Source organism: Rutilus rutilus (genome assembly GCF_951802725.1).
Source record: "Rutilus rutilus genome assembly, chromosome: 12".
NCBI lineage: Eukaryota > Metazoa > Chordata > Actinopteri > Cypriniformes > Leuciscidae > Rutilus > Rutilus rutilus.
In genome coordinates, this window is record NC_140217.1 from 12376960 (window position 1) to 12398289 (window position 21330).

A 21330-nucleotide genomic window follows, 5' to 3' on the forward strand; every position below is an offset into this window, starting at 1 on the left:
TACTGTTTTTGTTCATACAGGACATCATTCGAAACTGCAAAGTATTTATTTATATTTGTGTACACTCGCAATAAAACACAACATTGTGCTTTTGTAAAATAAAGAAAACAAACAAACTGCCGTCTCGGTTTCCTTTCCGTCAACTTTTGTGAGGCGCCGCGCCTCACAGAAATGAACCAAACTCAGCAGAATGCTGTCAGTTTTTTCTTTCGTTTTATTAATCTATTAATTTTTTAAATAGCCATATTTCGCGTGTTTCTTTTATATAGGCCTATAGACTATGATTTTATGAAAACAAATGTTGTTTTTTAATTTAACTATATTTTCCTTAAATCATCCTGGCAACCCATTTTTTAAGTCTCAGGGTTTGAAAACCGCTGCAGTAGAGACCATCACTTCTGTGAGCACCCTCTAGAAAGACACTTGCTTCTCTAATAGAAGTCGAACCTGTTCGTTGAATTGAGTCTTCTCTCCGTGAGGAGATCCCGAAGGTGTTCGATCACTTCAGTGCTCCCTTTTATAAAACTGCTTGTGGTTGGAGTGAGGGCTGTCCCCTCCACCTCAAAATGTTGTGGCTTCTACATTGGCGCACATCATGAGGCAGTGGATTCAAATCCAAGGTCCCTGAGGCGAGCAAGGATAAATATATCCGCCTTGCGTCCCCTCCTTACCCTCTTGGGTCTTTTTCTCTGGTGCTACTGCACTGCAGAGACCGCCCCTGAGCCATCGCAGGCAGTGAGTTAAAAAAAATCAGTTTTTTAAGAAACAGTTCTCCTGCTCGCATGGTCTTCACTAGAGGGTAGGACTTGCTAGCTTCGGTCAACGAGTTGTGCCTGGAATTTGGGCTGGCTAACTCTCACAAGTTGAGTCCCCGGTCTGAATGTGTGCCAAAGTTCCTACCTCTCCTACGGGACCAGGTGGTGAGCCTGCAAGCGCTGCCCCGGAGGAGGCAGACCCAGCCCTGGCTTTTCTCTGTCCGTCCGCCTCAGTGCGGTTATACGTGATCAGAATGCAAAGCCTAGACCTTAGACCAGCTCTATCTGTTATGCAAACCAGCAGAAGGGAAGGCTGTTTCCAAGCAGAGGTTGGCCCACTTCAAAGTGGTTGCCTTCGTCTTGGTGAGAAATAAGTCCTAAGTGAGAGTACTGCTCCCCCCTAGGTATTGGCATACAGTGCCTCGCTGAACAGATGTTGAATAGAGTCGGGGGCTGGGCGACACCTATACACATTCGCTAGAGAACTAGCATGTGTCGAACTGTTGTTTCCGTAGGCTCCCTTCACATGATGCCAGTTTTCACTGTAAGCACAGTTCGAAGTGTCGGCTTGCTGCGCCATTCCCCTCCTATGGACTGGATACGTGCGCAATTTTTGCTCCAGTTGAGTTCCCTCTTAAACTGAACCCTGTTGAGTTCCTCCATACCCTTCGGCAAAGGATGTGGTGGAGCGTCCGAAGCCAGGCCTATCACTCGTATGCACTGGTGGAACCTGTGTTAGGCTGGGCCCATATGTTGTGATCCCTACGGCGATCCCATATGTGTATTATTCCACGGTACGGCTCCCTACGGTGAACCCGTGTCAAGCTCTGCCGTCACTGTTGGTCGATCAAACTCCCCCTGTTATAGGCTGGAGTCATCCCAGTGACATTCCATATGTTGTACTGCCCGGTCATCCGCCCAGTTTCATATGTGTATTCCCCACATGTTACCTCCCTTCGGCAGGATGTGGTTTCCGCAGAGTCCCTTCCTTCCTTGTCAGGGTACGCTTTCCCAGTGGTCCTGTGGAACAGCAGTCAACTTCCTCGGCCTAAGCCTCGCCCTTTTCCGCCTCAGAGTTGCGGGGGGGCTTGAGGCTTTTACCCAGGCACTGGAAGGTGGCAGCTCTAGTGACGTTTTCCAGGGTTAAAGATCCCATTCAGTCGACTACGTCTGACGTTCTCGACTGAAAGGGAACGTCCTGGTTGCGTATGCAACCCACTGTTCCCTGAAGGATGGAGCGGAGGACGTAGTCCCTTTGCCACTATAGCTGGACCAACGCTGACTCCGAGTTACGCTCGGCTCCTCAGCGAAAAACAGATGGTATGCATCCGCTTCCATATTTATACCCGTCTCGCGGGGCGGAGCGCGTGATGCAATTCACGTCGTCATTGCGCGCATTGGCTCGTTCAAGCATTGGCTCCCTAGCGTGATCCCATTCAGTCGACGTCGACTACGTCCTCCGTTCCCTGTGGGTTGCATACGCAACCAGGACGTTCCGTGAATTCCGGATACATTTTTTATTTTTTATTTGGAATGCGTGAGAGAGCATTCCGAGGCAGGGCACCCAGCTACTGCGGGTTATATCATCGCGGCTCAGTCTATGTCATGACATGACTTTGTTGTAATTTTTTCTCTGGCTGGTGCACCAATAATCCACTAGTGCTTAGCACCGCCTCTGGCAGTCATCCAGAATTCACAGAACCAGTTACATACGTAACCATCACAGTGGTAATGGACCAACTACTGGCGGTGGTGCGGTGGTTGGGGTGTGTACGTGTTTATTTTAGCACTTCCGTCAGTGAAAGAACGTCGGACGCATAATGGTAATTAATATGATTAGCCTTTTGCTTGACTACATTATCAAACAGCTAATAATGTGTTGCTAACGTTACACAAATCATGTTCCCGTTCGCCATCTCAGAGTCAGACAGCTGTCTTGTAAAAATCAACATCCTTAGAAAAGCTTTGAACAACTTACAACGTCAGTGGAGAAAGGGATATAGTTCATCATAACATTGTAAAACATCACATACATAATTCACCCGCTATATTGCTAAATGTACCCAATTTTTTCATATCAACAGAAAAATATACCGTTGGTGGTATAATATGCCCACATTCTGTTAATTCTAACAGAAAATGCAGCTTCTCGCTTTTTTCATATTTCGATAGTTTAATATATTTGAATTGCATATTAAGAACAATATTGCATGATCAACTCATTAGCCAAATGCATGACTCATAACAAGGTGATATTAAGCAAGACGCTACAGTACTTTATTCACCGCAATGTCTGCTTTGCATGCTAATGATGTTAATATTATTCGCTAGCCTGGGTGCCAGCCCGAACCCCACCCACAACATTTTTTGGTCGGGAAGTTCGGTCTGGACTCGATCCGTTGAGGAGTAATTATGCTCGGCTTCCAGAAGGCCGGGCCAATCAAATTGCCAGGGCGGGCTTTAATCGATGATGGACAGATGATCTGCGGTTACGTAATCACCCACGTCACCAAAGAGCGCTTGATTTGAATTAGTTTACAACAAAGAAGACTGCCGCTGGAGAATTGAGATTTCACGAGTTCACACTTGCAAATAAGTCAGATAGAATAAATGCGTATTTTAGATTTCACGAGTTCACACAAATAAGTCAGATGCGTATATGACGTGCTGTCCGAGGAGAGGGCTGTGGGCTCGGTAGCCATACTCTCCCCGATATTCCTGGTTGTGAGAGAACAAGCCAAGACAAGAGTGAGGATTCAGGGTGGTGGAGGGATGCTGAAAAACCGTCAAGGAGTGTTAGGTAAGTTGACCGAGTGAATATGCTTCCTCATGCTGATATAGGGTAACGTTAGACATGGTATTGTTTGATGACAAGTTGATATTGGATTGATTATTTGTACGTGCTCCTCCCGAACTTTGTTTATGAAACATCATGTGTAGATTCCGCCATCGCGTCTGTTATAGAAGATATCCACAGCGCATTCATTTTAAAAGAGGAACAGAGAGCCGCGACATTTTGTTGGTTGAAAATATGAATGAAGAACATGCGTCATTTACTCCGTTGCTCTGATTGGTTGTAGGTCTATCCAATTGAGTGCAGAGTTTTTTTTTTTTTTTCTGGTTCAGTTGAGACACGCCCCATAATCAAAGCCCTATGGAGCAGTATCAGACTCACATTCTGACTAGAATATGAGTATGACGAAGTCAGGCTAATTATTCGCTACATTATCATCTGAATTTACTATGCATGTGTTACGGATATGGTGGCTGTAATCAAGTGCATGACGAAGGAGATACAATATGAGACTTTAAATCAATAATTAAACAAGGAAACATACAACCACATATAGATGAGAACTGAAATAGTGCAAGGCAAGGAACAGACTGAAACAGAGGGCTTAAATACCAAACAAACAGGACGAACTAACAAAACTAATTAACACAGCACACGAAACGAGGAACCTAATTAATTTGTAACCAAGGAGACAAACAGGGAACAGAGGACAACTGATTAATCGACATGTAACAACATGCTGCTGAGGTTTATATTATTTGTGACCAACTAATATTCGCAACCATAGGATATGCATCCTGCTGCTGCTAACAAAAATCTCAAACATATAAACTGAATTTGCCATGTATGCTGCTGCTAATAATTGTTTTTGCAAACAATGCAATCTGAATAACTATGTATGCTGCTGCTGTACAATAAATTATAAGTGCTGTAAGCCCTGTTGAATAAGCAAAAATGTAAGGCCCAATCCCAATTCTATTTTATACCCTTTCGCCTACCCCTAACTCTTCGCCTACCTTGTACCCTTGCCCCTTGAAACAGAGTGGCAAGGCGTGGGGTGAAAATATTCCCCTAAGAAATGGGACACCACTACAGTTTGCTGGTGGATCAGTTTATGGTATGTATGATGGCTGCAAAGTTGTTTTGTTGCAATTTTAACGTAACGTTAGTTCGTTGTCAGCGTCATGTGTCATGTTGCAAAAAGCACAAAACTGTAAGCATTGTTCATTTATATCATGTTCACATATAACCACAAAAAAACAATGCATTCATAGCAGATGTATGGTAAAAGATAAGGCAATTCCCTGCCACAATTACATTCACCAGTTATCAGGCATGAAAATATGTTGCAGGATTATCATTAGCGAACTTCAGCGATTTTTTTGCAAATGTTTCTTTGAAGAACATGAACATAAATATGAACACAAGATTGAATGTTTGATTGAATTGATTGAAATGATTTAATTGAATTTGCAAGATTGAATGCAAATTATTATTTGTCGTTAAAATATTTATTAATGGCAAAAATTCTTTCATAAATGGGTTTCCTTTTTCGCTTGGACAGCCATGTTGCCACTGTAGCCGGTGTATGCAGGGACATCTCTCATACCCTTTCGTTTGAAGTGTGGTCCCGAAAAATCTTCGTTTGAGGGCTATCTGGCCCTTCCCCCTACCCCTACCCCTCCCCTTCCAACCAAAAGAGAATTGAGACAACCCTACCCCTTCACGTGAACGCGCAAAACAGAGGGGTGAGGGAAAGTGAAGGGGTAAGGGGTAGACTTGGGATTGGGCCTAAGTGAATGTCTATTTCAAGTGTGTCTACACTGTGATTAAGCCAATGGGAGCGACACGACGCAACAAAATCAATAGAACCCATTATAACAGGTGAAGCTGTCCACGCTGGACGCTATGCGATGTGAGCAACACAATTTCTGATGTACTTCAAGCGCTCAAGCTACTTGATACAAAAGACAAATGAATTTTCACGATTGTAGCGTGGTACTCCAGTGCAGACATTGTTTAACGAGTTTGAGACCCTAACACAACCACATTGATTGCTTCCTTCTGCCACTGCTGCTATTAATCATATTCACTACATGCAATATTGAACTTGCAATATGTGCTGTTACTGTTAATAATATGCGCAATGTTACAGTATAAATTTGCTATGCGTGCTACTGCTGTTAATGACATTCACGAATATTACGATGTGAATTTGCTAAGCATAGCCTACTGCTGCTACACAAAGTAGCCTACTTAGAATTGCTGTAAGCCCTGTTGAATAAGCAAAATGTAATAAAATGCCTATTTCATTTTAAAGAGTTCAAGTACCATCCATGCAGACTCACACCCTGACGAAGGCTTGTAAGCCACAACACGTAGGTGTGTACTTGTCACCAGTTTTTAAATTTTAACGCCATGATGAAATAAAGGCTTTTTAATTTTTTTTTAAACTATTCTAGTGCCTTGGAATATCTTTATTTTTTGACCTTCCATGCTTTGTCACTGAAATTTTATGCAAGTAATATTCGCTAATATGTAATCTGAACTGCTATGCATAGGGCCTACTGTTGCTACAGCTGCACCAAAGTACTTAGAATTGTTGTAGGCCTAATCTAATAACCGAAAACATAAGCAAATTCTAATTTCAAGTTTAACCTGTTAAAGAATATATTCACAGTGACTACATTGTCTGCTTGCTGCTGCAAGAACAGATATAGCATATTCACTAGCTGCTAACATAATTAACTCACTCTATACATAACAGATTTTTTTGTACTTTAAATGTGACGAACTAATTTCATAATTTAACTTCACATTATCACTAAACAGAACTGAATCTATTATTATTATTATTACAATTATCTTCATATATTAACTAATTTGATAATTAATGCACTTTAAACTATCCCCTAATTATAATTTTTTTTTCACAATGAATTTTTCTGTAACCAAACCTTATCTGAAACGACTGCTGCTGCAAGCCGCCCCAAAGTGTGGCATGCATCTGAATCGGCCCACATGCTGCAATGTAGAAATGAAAGCACTTAGAAATTAATTTTCGCAAAACTACCGTATGGAAGTGCTGCGGCTGATATTAATAATAATAATAATAATGTCTCAAACATTACAATCTGAATTTGAAATTTATGCTGCTGCTAATAATTTTTGCAATCAATACAATCTGCATATCTTTGCATGCTGCTGCTGCACAATAAATTAGTATTGATATAAGCCACATTGAAGCAAAACAGTAAGAAAATGCCTATTTCACTTCAAAAACTGTCTACGCCAGATGCAAGCGGCACAACGAAATCAATAGAACCAGTTAATAAGTGAAGCTGTTCATAGATGCAGCGCGATCCAAAGCCGCCCCAAAATTGAATCGTACACAGCATTGTACAAGCACTGTGCAAACAAAGGTGAACAGACCTGATGAAGTGTGTCATGCATCTGATCAGCCCGCACTTGCTCGACATATAAATTAAAGCCCTTAGAAAATATTGAAGCATTGGAAGTTTAGAGCAAATAAGGTGATCCCCGATTGAAAGTGTATACGTGTGCGAATGAACATAAACACTGCTGCTTAGCAATTACTCATACCTCGAGTGCAAGAGAGTAGGCTAAAACATGGCGCAAGAAGCGTTCACAATCTAGCTGTCAAGAGGAACTCTAAAAATGTGCTGCAAACTGTTTACCACTGCAAGCCGCCCTGGAATAGAATTGTACATTGCATTGTACAAGCACGATAAAAAAAAAGAAGCAAACCAATAAAGACATCATCAAAGTAGTCCATGTGACATCAGTGGGTTAGTTCGAATTTTTTGAAGCATCGAAAATACATTTTGGTCCAAAAATAACAAAAACTACGACTTTATTCAGCATGGTATTCTCTTCCGGGTCTGTTGTCAATCCGCGTTCACGACTCCGCAGTGATGCTGCTGACGTAAGACGCTGCTGACGTAAGACGCTGCTGACATGCACACTTACGCACCATTTAAAAAAATATAGCAATACCAAAATACAAACAATGTAGAATAGCTTGAATACAGCGTGCGTGCTCCCTCAGACTGTAAACGAAGCTCGGGCGCACCAGATAACACGTCAGCAGCGTCTTACGTCAGCAGCGTCTTACGTCATACTGCTGAGTCGTGAACGCGGATTGACAACAGACCCGCAAGAGAATACAATGCTGAATAAAGTCGTCATTTTTGTTATTTTTGGACCAAAATGTATTTTCGATGCTTCAAAAAATTCGAACTAACCCACTGATGTCACATGGACTACTTTGATGATGTCTTTATTACCTTTCTGGACATGGACAGTATACCGTACACACATTTTCAATGGAGGGACAGAAAGCTCTCGGACTAAATCTAAAATATCTTAAACTGTGTTCCGAAGATGAACGGAGGTCTTACGGGCTTGGAACGACATGAGGGTGAGTCATTAATGACATCATTTTCATTTTTGGGTGAACTAACCCTTTAAGTCAACACCATTGTGACAAAGTTTGCCAAAAAGTATATCCTACTCAAGCAAGGTGGTATTTGACTCTGGTCAGGCCTATCCAATAGGAGCAGACTGGGAGTGGATCACCTCTCTACTGCATACACTATAAAACGCTGGGTTGATTTAACCCAATTTGGGTTGGTAATCATTGATAATCAGTAACCTAGTAACTCTCGTCCTCTCAATCAACTCTGAGGACTCCATTCTGGATCTTAAAGCTCACTCCATTTCCGGTTTCTTCAGACCAGAATGAGAAACTCAAGCTGTCTGTATTTGATTTGAGGAGTTGGATGTAGACAGACAGGTGGGTGCATCAGCAGAGCAGCCTCTCAATCAGTCGTGTTCGAGGAGCTGCTCAAGGTTGTTACTTGTGCTATGGCCAAGTTGAATTTGGAGTGGCCTGACAAAAAGAGGCAGGTCACTTAGTCTAAGGTTTTAACAAGGGCCAGGCTGAGGTGTGTTGCTGTTACAAGACTCTAACAACGGACACCTCCCTCACGGGATGGGTTGCTGTTCTCTATGGCCGCCCAGACAGTGGGCTTTGGGGATACCCTCATCTTCATTAGCACATAAATTGCCTAGAAATGAGGAGAGTGTTTCAAGCTCTGAAAAACGTCCTCCCATACCTGAGGGGCTAACATGTGTTGGTACACACAGGCAATACATCGGTAGTTATACAAATCATCAGGGTAGACTGGGTTTGCGCCCCATTTTCAGGCAGGTGCAGCAGATCCTGCTCTGGGCAGAAGATAAATTCAAGACGTCCGACCGTCTCCGCACTGAGACAGTTTGCCCTCACAACTCCAGCTCCTTTGGGGCTGGATGCCATGGTATAGACGTGACCATGGCAGCTCTGCTTCCAGGAATTCTAACAATGGTTCACCAGGACCGAGTCCACCTTCTCAAAGTGGCTCCATTCCAGCTGGCCCGAGTATGTTATTTGGACCTGATCTCTGTCCTGGAAGGCATTTCATGGGAGATCCCAGTTGGGAGAGATCTTCTGTCTCAAGTGCAAGGGACGATCTACCACCCCAAGCTGGAGATCTGGAAACTTTGAGCTGATCAGAATCTTTGATCTGATTCTGATCTTTCAACCAAGGTTGTTGAGACAATTCTGAGTTCTAGAGGAAGTTCCACCAGGAAGCTGTATGGCATAAAACGGCGACACTTTATATCATGGTGCGAGCAGCGCCACCTGAACCCAGTCAATTTCTCGGTTGGTTCAGTGCTGGAGTTCCTTCGAGAATGCTTTCAACGGGTTTGACCCCATCTACACTAAAGTTCTACGTGGCTGCCATTTTATCTAGCCACATATCTTTTTGGTCGATGAATCGTGCCTAGAGTTCGGGCCGGGTGACAACCACGACAACCCTGTTCTGAGACCCCGGCCTGGCTATGTGCCCAAGGTTCCTACCACTCCCTTTATAGATTAGGTAGTGAACCTGCAAGCGCTGCCCCTGGAGGAGGCAGACCCAGCTCTTTGTCTGTTGCGGAGGCCAGCAGAAGGGAAAGGCTGTCTCCAAGCAGAGGATGGCCCACTGGATAGTGGATGCCATCGCCTTGGCTTACCAAGCTCAAGGCGTGCCCTGCCCGCTCAGGTTGCATGCACACTCCACGAGAGGCGTTGCATCCTCCTGGACGCTGGCACGTGGCTCCTCGCTAACAGATATCTGTAGAGCTGCGGGCTGGGCGACACCTAACAAGTTCGCTAGATACTATAGCCTACGTGTAGAGCCCGTGTCCTCCCGTGTTCTCACCCTAAACGGGTAGAAGCACTGTGAGTACCGGCTCTGTCGGCTTGCTGCATCCTACTGTGCACCCTTATTGCTCCAGAGTCAAAACCTGTTGAGTCCTCCAACACCCTCGGCACGGACATGGCGGAGCATCCGGTGCCAGGCCTTTATCCGCTATATCCTTGAGAACCGGGTCTAGGCTGGGTCCCACATGATTGACCCAACGGGGATCCCATGTGTGTATATTCCCCACGGTTGCTCCTAAACGGAAGCCAGTGTCTTTCCCTTGGGCTAAGTCACCCATTATTCATATGCAGTACAACCCTCGGGCTAGTCCATATGTCTATTCCCACATAACTCTGCTTAAGAATGTGGCTCCCGCAGCGTTCCCCTCCCTCAGATCGGGGCGCGCTTTCCCAGTGTTATCCAATAATCTCACTGTATGGGTTATCACGGAACAACAGTGACGGATACTCTCGGTCCTTCCAGGCAAGAAGGTGTGGAGGCTTACACAGGGCACTGGATGGGGTGCACCAGCTGTGGTGCTTTGGTAGGGATTCCTATCTGTCGTTCACCACGACGTACGTCGAGAGTGACCGACCGATAAGGGAACGTCTCGGTTACATATGGTAACCCTCGTTCCCTGAGGGAGGGAACGGAGACGTACGTCCCGTCGCCACATCTGCTGCTACCCGCCGGGGCGACCAGCTTTTCAGGCTTGGCTCCTCAGCAAAAAACTGAAGTGCAATCGCACCAGCTGCTCGTTAAATACCCGCGCTGCAAGGATGCATAGCTGATGCAAATGATTGCACGGCAATGTGTATTGGCTTGTTTTAGTTTCACTCTAAGTAGATTGGCCTCTCTAGCGAGATTCCTATCTGTCGTTCACCACAACGTACGTCTCCGTTCCCTCCCTCAGGGAACGAGGGTTACCATATGTAACCAAGACGTTCCTTTCTGTCTGTGTTCACAGTCGGTTTTTAAAATCTGCTCCAGTCATTGGAGTTCAGTCTGGCATTAGTTGGGGTTTAAAAGTCATTTAATATTCAGTCATTTTATCGATTTGACTGCACTGATATTATCAGATGAGAACAAAATGTTAACTGAATTGAGCTGGATGACACAATTTTCTTCTGTAGAGCTGCTTTACAGCTGAATTGAATTTGTTTCATAGTTGTTATGACACTGTTATTGAACTGAACTGAATCAATTCTGAACTTACTTGAGCTGAATAATGAGACTATTGTCATTAATCAGTCTAATTTCTGATGAAGTTTGTCTAATTGATTCTGTTTTTCTGTTTATTACAGTGAAGCTGCTTTGAAACAATCTGCATTGTATAAAGCACTATATAAATAAAGGTGACTCTGGAGACATGGGAAACATTAGACAGAATGCTATGCTTTCTGACAAAAAGGCATTGACTGAAGAAACAGTGTCTGAAACCTCACAGCAAAAAAACTGTTAGCCTGATGTTATAAGAAAATCACAGAAAACAAGTTACCTGGTCATCTGAAAGATTATGAACCGTAAACTGGCCTAAGAAAATTTTTGATTGTGTATTTCCCTTATGATTTCAATTCACTCAACGTTGCGTCAATAGCTTATGTTATGGAAAACCCACTTATGCACCTTTCTCCGAACAATATTGAAGCTCTATTAATTTAGTGAAATTCAATGGCTCATGTCGTTTGAGCATCCCATTACAGCCTATACTGTATATCACAATTTTATTTTATTTTTTTGATTGGCTGACGGATGATTCAGCAGTAATTTCTTTTTAACCTAATTCGCTTTTCCTTACGAAGACCCTCTCAACCTATTTAGTAAATCAGTCCATAGCCTCTCTTGCTGTGAGCTCTGCATTTCTGCTGGAATGGCCTTGATAATTTCAGATGGGTGGCAATCCTAATTACTTTGATGGTAATCAACTAGTGTTCAGCACTGTCTCTAAAAATGTAATGATTTTTTCTTTCTACAGATGACAACGTTATCAAAACGATCCCCGTCCACACGAATCTGTAAAAAACGACTAAAACACTGTATTATGCATGCCAGGCCAGTAGTTAGTGATGTCACTTTGTAAAGAAACACTACGCGCATGCGCACATATGCATAGGGGGTGGTGTGGCGCAATGGATAAGACACATGCCTTTGGTGTGAGAGACCCGGGTTCGAATCCACTGTGAGACACCAATGTGTCCCTGAGCAAGACACTTAACCCCTAGTTGCTCCAGAGGCGTGCGACCTCTGACATGTATAGCAATTGTAAGTCGCTTTGGATAAAAGCGTCAGCTAAATGAATAAAAATGTAAAAATGTAAATGTAAATGCATTCTCTTACAGGGCACTCGCACCAAACACGCAGCCCTATAGACTAAAAATGTATTATGCATATGTATCCCGTCACCGTTTAAACAGATTCACGTTTTTGAACTTTACACAAAGACGATAACAATATCGTTTTCCGAAACTTGCACTCTAAAACTTGTTTTCAAAAGTTTACGTTTTTAAGGCCCCCAAATGCTGTTGTTGTGTAAATGAACAGCCAGAAAAACACATTAAACATTTTCCGTTTTTAGTTGAAAACGGTATTGTGTAAATAGCCCCTTACGGTTGGTCACCTGTTTCCAACTAACATCCAAGTGGCTGGCGCTATAGACCTTATGTGCCAGAGAAATCTACAGTGCTATGCATAAGTTTAGGCAACCATGCTAAAGTTGACTAAAAAGAGGAATAAAAAATCATATTTTGCAAATTTAACTTAATGCCTTATTTTAAAAAATTAGGAAAAATCCAACCTTTAAGGACACCAATTTTCTTTGTGAATGAATAATGTATCGTAAATAAATAAATGTTCTTCCTTAAAAAACAGGGTGCATAAGTTTGGGCACCACTATGTTAAATTCCCATAGAGGCAGGCAGATTTTTATTTTTAAGTATTTTTTTTTTTTTTTTTTTAGGATACTATGCATCCTGATAAAGTTCCCTTGGCCTTTGGAATTAAAATAGCCCCACATCATCACATAGCCTTCACTATACCTAGAGATTGGCATGATTTTATTTCAGTTAGCCTAATAGCTAGTTTGATTTGCATTGAGAGATGATCTTATGGAAAGTACTCCATGCCAATCTCTAGGTATGGTGAAGGCTATGTGATGATGTGGGGCTATTTTAATTCCAAAGGCCAAGGGAACTTTATCAGGATGCATAGTATCCTAAAAAAAAAAAAAAAAAAAAAACTTAAAAATAAAAATCTGCCTGCCTCTATGGGAATTTAACATAGTGGTTCCCAAACTTATGCACCCTGTTTTTTAAGGAAGAACATTTATTTATTTACGATACATTTTTCATTCACAAAGAAAATTGGTGTCCTTAAAGGTTGGATTTTTCCTAATTTTTTAAAATAAGGCATTAAGTTAAATTTGCAAAATATGATTTTTTATTCCTCTTTTTAGTCAACTTTAGCATGGTTGCCTAAACTTATGCATAGCACTGTATGTGCAATCTACATTGTTAAAAGCGCTATATAAATGAAGATGACAGAGAAACAAGGGCAAACATCTTTAGAATATTGTCTTTTAATTTCTTCGCTCTGTAAATTTCTATGGCATTGCTGTCCAGGAGTAATTAGCATTTGAAGGGGATTTACTTAATGTAAAATGAACGAAAGTTATCATGAGGACTGTAATATTTAAAGCAGATGTCTTAACAAATGTCAGTCGACCGGGAAGATTTAATAACGAGCCGTTCATTCATAATACGCAAGACTGCTGTGAAAATACAGACCAGAAGACAAAAGACAACGAGCGCAGCGCTGACAAGGGGCGGGGCTACATAAGGTCTATAAGTAGTAGCAAACTATCTATGAAAGTATAAATATTTATAAAATAATTTCTGCTTTCACAAATGCATGCAAAGTATTAAATGTGTCCTGACCAAGCATCCATATGTGACGAGCTGTGAGTGAGAATGTGTTGATGAATGCATGTCTGTTTTGATGAAAAAAAAAACAAAGCATCAAATAGACATTCAGAGTGACAACTTTCACTTATGCACAGACTTTACTGCCTGTCTCATGTGTTTGCATCCGTGCGTTGTTCTGCATGTACACAGCCAAACCACTAGATGGCATGGCAGTGATGGCAACAGGAACAAAGCTAGCGGAATATGATTGTTTATCTCTGCATATGCAGTTGTAGTAGCAGCAGCAGCAGTGTTAATGAATAGACTGAAGCATGTATAAGCATTTAGTGGAATTTTCTTTTAAAATTTGCTGTGTAATGTTGTTATATGAATATATTATGAAGTTTTTAGATCTCTAGATTCATTTATGGTTTTAACTTAGAGCCTGATTGCTTAAAGCTTCTTATGAGTGGTGAGGCAGGTCGATTACGTTAATTTCCAACGGATTCAACATCACTTAAATATTATGGGCTAAAATCAATGCGCAAATCAATATTTGTTTTAACAGCGAATGAATCATAGTAAAAACTGAGTGGACGTGCACGACGGAGCACAACAGAAAGGAGTGCAATGATATTTCTAAAATATGTATTTTTAAAATATTAATATTTGTTGTTGGACTTCAAATTTACCTTGAATTTTATTTATTTTTAGAACCTTAACTATAATATAATAATATAATATAATATAATATAATATAATATAATATAATATAATATAATATAATTAATAGTCCCTTACATTTACTGAATCAAAAAAAAAAAAAAAAATACTATGTTATGGCTAAACTTTGCAAAAACATATAACCAGTTTGCCAAAACTATGAGGAAAAATGTGTTATGGTCTGATGAGACCAAGATTAACCTCTTAGAAAGCTGAAAATGAAGAGAACTTTCACACTGAAGCATGACAATGATCCAAAACATCTAAATCAACAAAAGAATGGATTCAGCAAAGGAAGGTTAATGTTTTTGAATTGCCCAGACCTGAATCCTATAGAAAATCTGGGGGACCTGAAGAGGTACGTGCACAGGAGATGCCCTCGGAAATTAACAGATCTGGAATGTTTTTTTACAAAGAAGAGTGGGAAAATATTCCTAAGCCAAGATGCCAATTTATATTTGTTTCATTTATTAGATCACAAAAAAACCCAGCTTTTTTTAACAGGGGTGTGTAGACTTTTTATATACATTGTACTCCACCCCCAAACAAATCGCAATGAAACCGTGATCCCAAAACCTCAATATGAACCGAACCATGAGAAACTTGAAATGTTGCACCCCTAGCATGCACCATGTAACATTTTATAACTAAACATATTTCAGTCATGACAACTCTCAGGATAAACCTTTAGCATGTTATTATGGATATGACAAGTAGTTGGTCACAGTGGATCTGCTTACGCTGCTGATGCATTGCAAGTACAAAGCTGTGCAACTGCTAATACATACACAGACATGCTGCAGTGAGCAAGCTGACATGCTGCTGTGGTTGCACAAATATACACTTGAACATAAAACACAAACCCCCACCATCACCACTCCAGAGAGCCATCTTATCAACATGAATCTACTTGATCTAGTGTCCTTAAAAAGACCTCTAGCAACCATTTGATCAAATAGAAAGTTTTGTTGATTTTTTTTGTTAGTAGCTTATCACCAGCTTACCAGAAAATGACTATAAGTGAGACTACTTAAATTTTAGAAGAAAAAGGAGCAAGCGAGCTGATTGGCTAGCAGAAGTCAAGGACCTATCAAGTTTAAATTATTTATGTATGTAACAGTCATTCTATTTTTGATGTTGGATAGTATTGTATGGTGTTACTACTGAAGAAAATAAACTGTACCCTGCCATTGTAAAAATTAGAGATGCACCGATTACAATTTTCTAGGCTGATTCCGATTTCCGATTTTTCATTGAGGTTGTCCTGCCGATACCGATTTTAGCCGATACCGATTTAATTTTTTTTCTAACCACTTTACAGCACACACAAATATTTATTGTCGATCTTTTCTTTAACCCTTTCACGCGTAAATTTAAAATATTCTAACTGACACCCCCACCCCCAGAGTGAGTTTTTTCAAGCCGAACGTTCCCTTTAATGTTTCCATGGCGACGCGTCACGCGATACACCGCAGCCACAATAATACTGTATGTGTCGCTTTTATTTAGCTTTTCCTTTTTTATTCAAAATATTCACAAACTTGCTTACCATGTCATCAACTAGCCTATCTGATATTCCGATTCTCAAATACGTGTAAGTGAGTGTGTTTGGTCGTTTAAAAACCTTTATAAATAATCTTGGTCTATGATGGGCGCCGCAATGTTGTCCTGTCAGTCGGATTTACAGCACGTGAATTCATCAGTTTCACCCGAAATAAATGCAAGAAAGTGGCCGGTGAACTGAGAAGAATAGAGTCAACTTTATAGTTAACGTTAACTTTTACTTCCACTATGTTTGTCTGATATGAACATGTCGGCAAATTATATTTGAATAGATTATTATTGCTGCTTCCACAGCAGTGTGTATTTTACAAACTCCAGATGTATTGTTTTACTCGTGCTTGTGTGTATTTAAATATCTGAAACCTAAAATAAACATTATGAGGTTGAAAACACTGCTTAGTTGTGATATATGACAGCGCTGAACGCGTCTGGCTCAGCGCCAGCCAAGTGAGCCAACGCGCGAAAGCACAGTTTGAATCTGGCAGTTATGTAATGCAACGTCACTGAACATTCTAAATGTGGCACCGTAACGTTACTCTCAGGGGCACAGAGATAAAATCCCATATATGAGACCGTACCGCTCAAAAGGTTAATCATACGGCGCCCGAGTGCATTTGACCGGCATATGTCAGACTGACCGGCCGGTTGCCACGTGAACATCGGCCAATTCCGGTCACCAGCCGATCAATCGGTGCATCTCTAGTAAAAATGCACTATTTGCAATATTTTATACACAATTCAGTCATGGTTATTGTAGGAGAGAAAGTGTCCAGTAAAGGGGATTACCAAAATAAAGTGGTATTCGGCTTGTTATGTGATCATGATGTCAGCTCCTGAGGTGACCTGCTCCATATAAAATAAAACCGCTTTCATTAGGCTGATTAATTATGTGACTATACTTTAACTCATTTGAGCGTACTTGATTTAAAAAAATAATAATTCTAAGTGTTATTATTAGTACACATTTTAATTGATACACAGAAATGACTCCATGACTTTGTCTCTAAATCACTGCCCTCGCTGCCTGTCTAAAACTAGTACTATACCAAAACTAGGAGTTTTGAAACTGTTTTTCATGATAAATTGCAGGCATGTTTGCCACACATGCACACAATGAAGGTAAATGGGCAGAAATGTGCATTATTTATTTATTTATTGGTGTGTGTAATATATATATAATGGAGGTAATTGACAAAAAATCGTGTATATATAATATATATATATACAATTAAAAAGTGTATTAGGCATTTACCTTACACAATGTCGATTATAAAGCATAATCATGTAAGATTTATTTAAAGTCATTTAAAGTCTATTAAATGGAAGCTAAGATAGTCATATTGTGACATATTCGAGGGAAACGGCTTCTCAAACAAGAACAAATGTTGGCCGGGACTTAATTTTGTCCACCGGGAATTGACTGGATTGTTGTCGTTTGCCATTGCCTTGCAATCTTATGTGAGTGCCAAGGTTGTCCCATCCTTGTGCCAGAAAACACTTCATCAGAGAGGAGATACAAGTGGGAGGGGGAAGTTATTTTGATTAAAGATTAGGAGGGCATATAATTGGTCAATTTAGATTTCATGGTGACTTTAAGAAATGCTGCATTTGGCATATCCAGATTTCAAAATATGCAATATTCATTTTGGCATTGATAGTGCTGCCATTGAAACTCAGGGTTCCATCTCTTCCAAATGACAGTTATTATGGCGTGAATGAAGCACAAGCTCGTTGTTTTAGTTCAGAAGGAACTGTAAAAGGTGGCTGCTGTTTCTTTTGCAGTGCAAGGTGACTGACATCTGTCTAGTGTCGAATTCTGCATAGCATGAAACGCGCTGATGACGTGTGATTTCTGCGCGAGAAGGGTGCTTGCATGGAGGTATGAAAATACAGAGCAAACTCCAAGCGGAAGTGAGCATCCCTATGCCCTACTAACTCTAAAGGCCAGAGCCCTTAAAGTGGGGACTTTAGAGGGAGTACGGCACTTGTGTGTCATAATGAAGCCATTTGTAATGCACTTGGCAAAGGGAGCAATGCAAGACCACATAATTTCCTCATTAGCTTCACACGGAATGTTAGCACAACAATGCTAGGCAGCGACAAAAGGAATATCTTATTATTGGTGTTAATATGAAACAAATAAATGTACATTTGTGTTCCCTCTCTGCTCTTAACTTTATAAATAAAGCATTAAACACATAAATCATTAAACAAATCTTATCTATGAAACCTTTTTCTAAACTTAATATGAAATACATGACAAAAATGTGTGTAATACTGTATATCACAACAACAAAAAGACTTGCCACTCTGGGCCACATAACAGGACATGAAGAGACTTTCAACCAGCATAACAAAAATGTTTCTGGAACAAATCACCTACCCTGCCTCTAACACATTAATTTTGACAGCACTAATATATTAGTCAAGTGATTATGGTTTTGATCAGTACTGAGTACTTGAGTACTCAGGTTTTCATGCCCATCCCTAATGTAAATTAAGGAGAGTATGCTAAACAAACTACTTTTGTGAGGAAACAGTTTATTGCTTAATAATGAATTGACAGCCTGTCTGCTAATCTTCAATGTTTTTTAATGAGTTAATTTTGAGTAAGCTATTTTGCAGCTATATACAGTATGACAACAACAACAAAACAAAACAAAAAAGTTTTATAAAAGAAGTCACAGACATTTTAGTATATGGCACAACTTATTAATTTCTATGGTGTCCGCAAACATTAAGTGACTGATCATGTGTGCCTCTTAGAGAAAGCATAATGGTCAATTATAACTTTTTCTAATGGTAAAGCAATCTGGTAAAATTATGTGCTTGTAAAATTCTGTGAAAGATTTGTTTTGGTGGTTTCAAAATAATTTCTTTAAAAATGCTGAGCATTACATTAATGTTCCAGTTGTTTCTAGGTGTTTTGCTGTGCTAAAAGCTCTGGTCTGCATCAATTTCAAAGCACTTTCTTGAATGACAGCCAAATGTTTTGGCAGCCACCAAAGATTAATTTTATAATTTAATATGACAATACCTGCCGTTCTGCAGTACCCTCTGACAGCCGGCTGCTTTAAAATGCTTGCGTGACTGTTTATGTGCTCTGTGAAGAGCGTCAAAGGTTTCTATTTACAACGTGTTTTTGCAGCATTGTGTTTAAGCTAGTCAGAATCCACTCAACACTGTTTAAAATGGTGCAGCTGAGTACTGCACACTTGTGAATCCTTTTATTATAACCAACAAAGTATAAGCAAAATGTCAATTATAAGATTCATTGTACAGCGTAGACAGCTTCATTGATTATAACGAGAGTTTTGGCAAGAGTGCCGATTGACAGTGATAACCATAGCAATGGGCAGAACAAATGATCTGTGCATCAATTATTGGTGTAAATGCAAAATAATAGACTTTTTCTATGTAATGTGTTACTTTGTTGTTCATTTTATTTTCTAACTTTTCAAATCAGTCACTAAGTGACCTTTTACATAATTATAAATTTACAGATTTTTAAATATAAGACACTAGTTCTAAGCACTTTGTTATGATCTGTCCTGACAGTGTTTATTTTTTATTTCATGAATAAATAGGATAAGTTAATATTGCAAACCGTTTCTTTGCATTTATTTTTGATTTATTGTCAGTACTGGGCTCGCAGTTCACATGGGTAGGGTACTTTTTATTGTGTGTGTGGTTGACTGTGGTTGTCCACCACCACCAAAGACCATGTTTGACCAAGTGAAATCCCTGATAGAGCTTTAGTCTATCTTAAACACAACCAAATTGTACATGTTTTCCACCACTTGTTGCCTTTAACAACAGCATAATGGTGCTTCATTAAGTGTTCTTTACAATGGAAATGAATTAATGCTGAACTTACTTAAACTAGACAACGACTTTCTTCTAGAGCTGCTGTTCAGCCAAAGCAATCTTTGTTACATTAATTTCCTGTTATCACAGTAAAGCTGCTTTGAAACCATCTGTATTGTAAAAAGCACCATACAAATAAAGGTGACTTGACTTGATTTTGTTTAAAACAAAGGAAAAAAATTATTCAATCAATCGTCAAAAGACAGGAAAACTAAAGGGCATTCACAAAAAGTGGAAATATTGTCTGTTTAATTGACCATTTTTGATGGAAAGAGAGAAATAAACTTCACTGTATCACAAATGTTATCAATTAGTAGGAAAAAAAGAGTAAACAGGCAAGGGCAGTGTGATATTTGAAGGAACAAAAGAGTAGCGGATGGCTAGTGAGTTTGTCAAGCTCTGTGGTGTTTTTGCAAAGCTTGCTGCCCCACTTCAATCTTGCATGTCTGCTATTCAGAAAGGCATTTTTTTTTACACTAGTTCCTATAGGGTAAAACAGCAGGCTAATTTTAACTGCCTTGCTACTGCCAAAATATATTTCTTACATTTGTATGATATATGAACAGATGCAAAGATATAACTAGATTTAATAATAATATGGATGTTCTGTTCTTTCGCATTTTTACAATAAACATTTTGTATCAACAACACAAATTCAGTAACCATACTTGGGATAAAATAATGAACACAGATCTTTTGATGAGCTATCCAAGGATAGATTGATGCTGAATCATTGTATGTCACCATCATAATAATAACCATATAGAATCTGTTGTAATGGCAGTACTGACCTTTGCAAACCAGGCCCTCCTTTGTCAAAGCCTGCTTGCATACTGCACAACTCTTTGCCTTTTTGAAGGTCTTAGCCTTGAAGGTGTGGGAATGGACAGCCTCAAAGTCTTCTGGCTAAAGAGAGAGAGAGAGAGAGAGAGAGAGAGAGAGAGAGAGAGAGAGAGAGAGAACACATTCAATAAGCTGAACAAGGTTCATCAGAGTAATTAAATTTTTAGACCATATATCTCTTTTTTATGGTAGTGATATTTTTAAGCCTCACACAAATTTCACAGCTAATTTTAAGTGATGGCCTGTACAGTTGTATTGTTAGAATGACAGAAAGGAAGTCAACATTACAGTTACAGACACCAACACACTACACATGTATTAAGTCACTGTCCCGCAAAGCCATTTTGTCAAGGTAATGAAAAGTGTGATCCTCAGCATTTTCAGCTGTACTATCTCCCTAAATCTTAATGCCTTTTTGTCACACATTGACAAGACCATTCAAGCTCAGGACTGCAAAGCCTGGCATCAGTGACATTGGCTGTAGAAAGCCAGAGAGAAGGGTGGACACTCATTGGACATTTACTAAAACAACTCTATTAAACCATTAAGACCATTACAGTAAGTACAGCATTCACTCAGAATGGGAACGATTTGTGTTTAACAGTGACCTTGACGAGAGGCATGTGCATTTATAT

At 40.1% G+C, this 21330-nt stretch overlaps 1 protein-coding gene across 3 annotated transcripts in view; it reads right to left on the bottom strand.

Annotated features, from left to right (window-relative positions):
* tns1a (tensin 1a) overlaps positions 1 to 21330 on the bottom strand; it is a 122955-nt gene that overhangs the window by 86199 nt on the left and 15426 nt on the right. For all 3 annotated transcript variants that reach the window (XM_084426088.1, XM_084426087.1, XM_084426089.1), the window contains exon 2: positions 20644 to 20758. In XM_084426088.1, coding sequence (XP_084282214.1) covers positions 20644 to 20758 — 115 coding nt within the window. The remainder of the gene's footprint in view (positions 1 to 20643; positions 20759 to 21330) is intronic.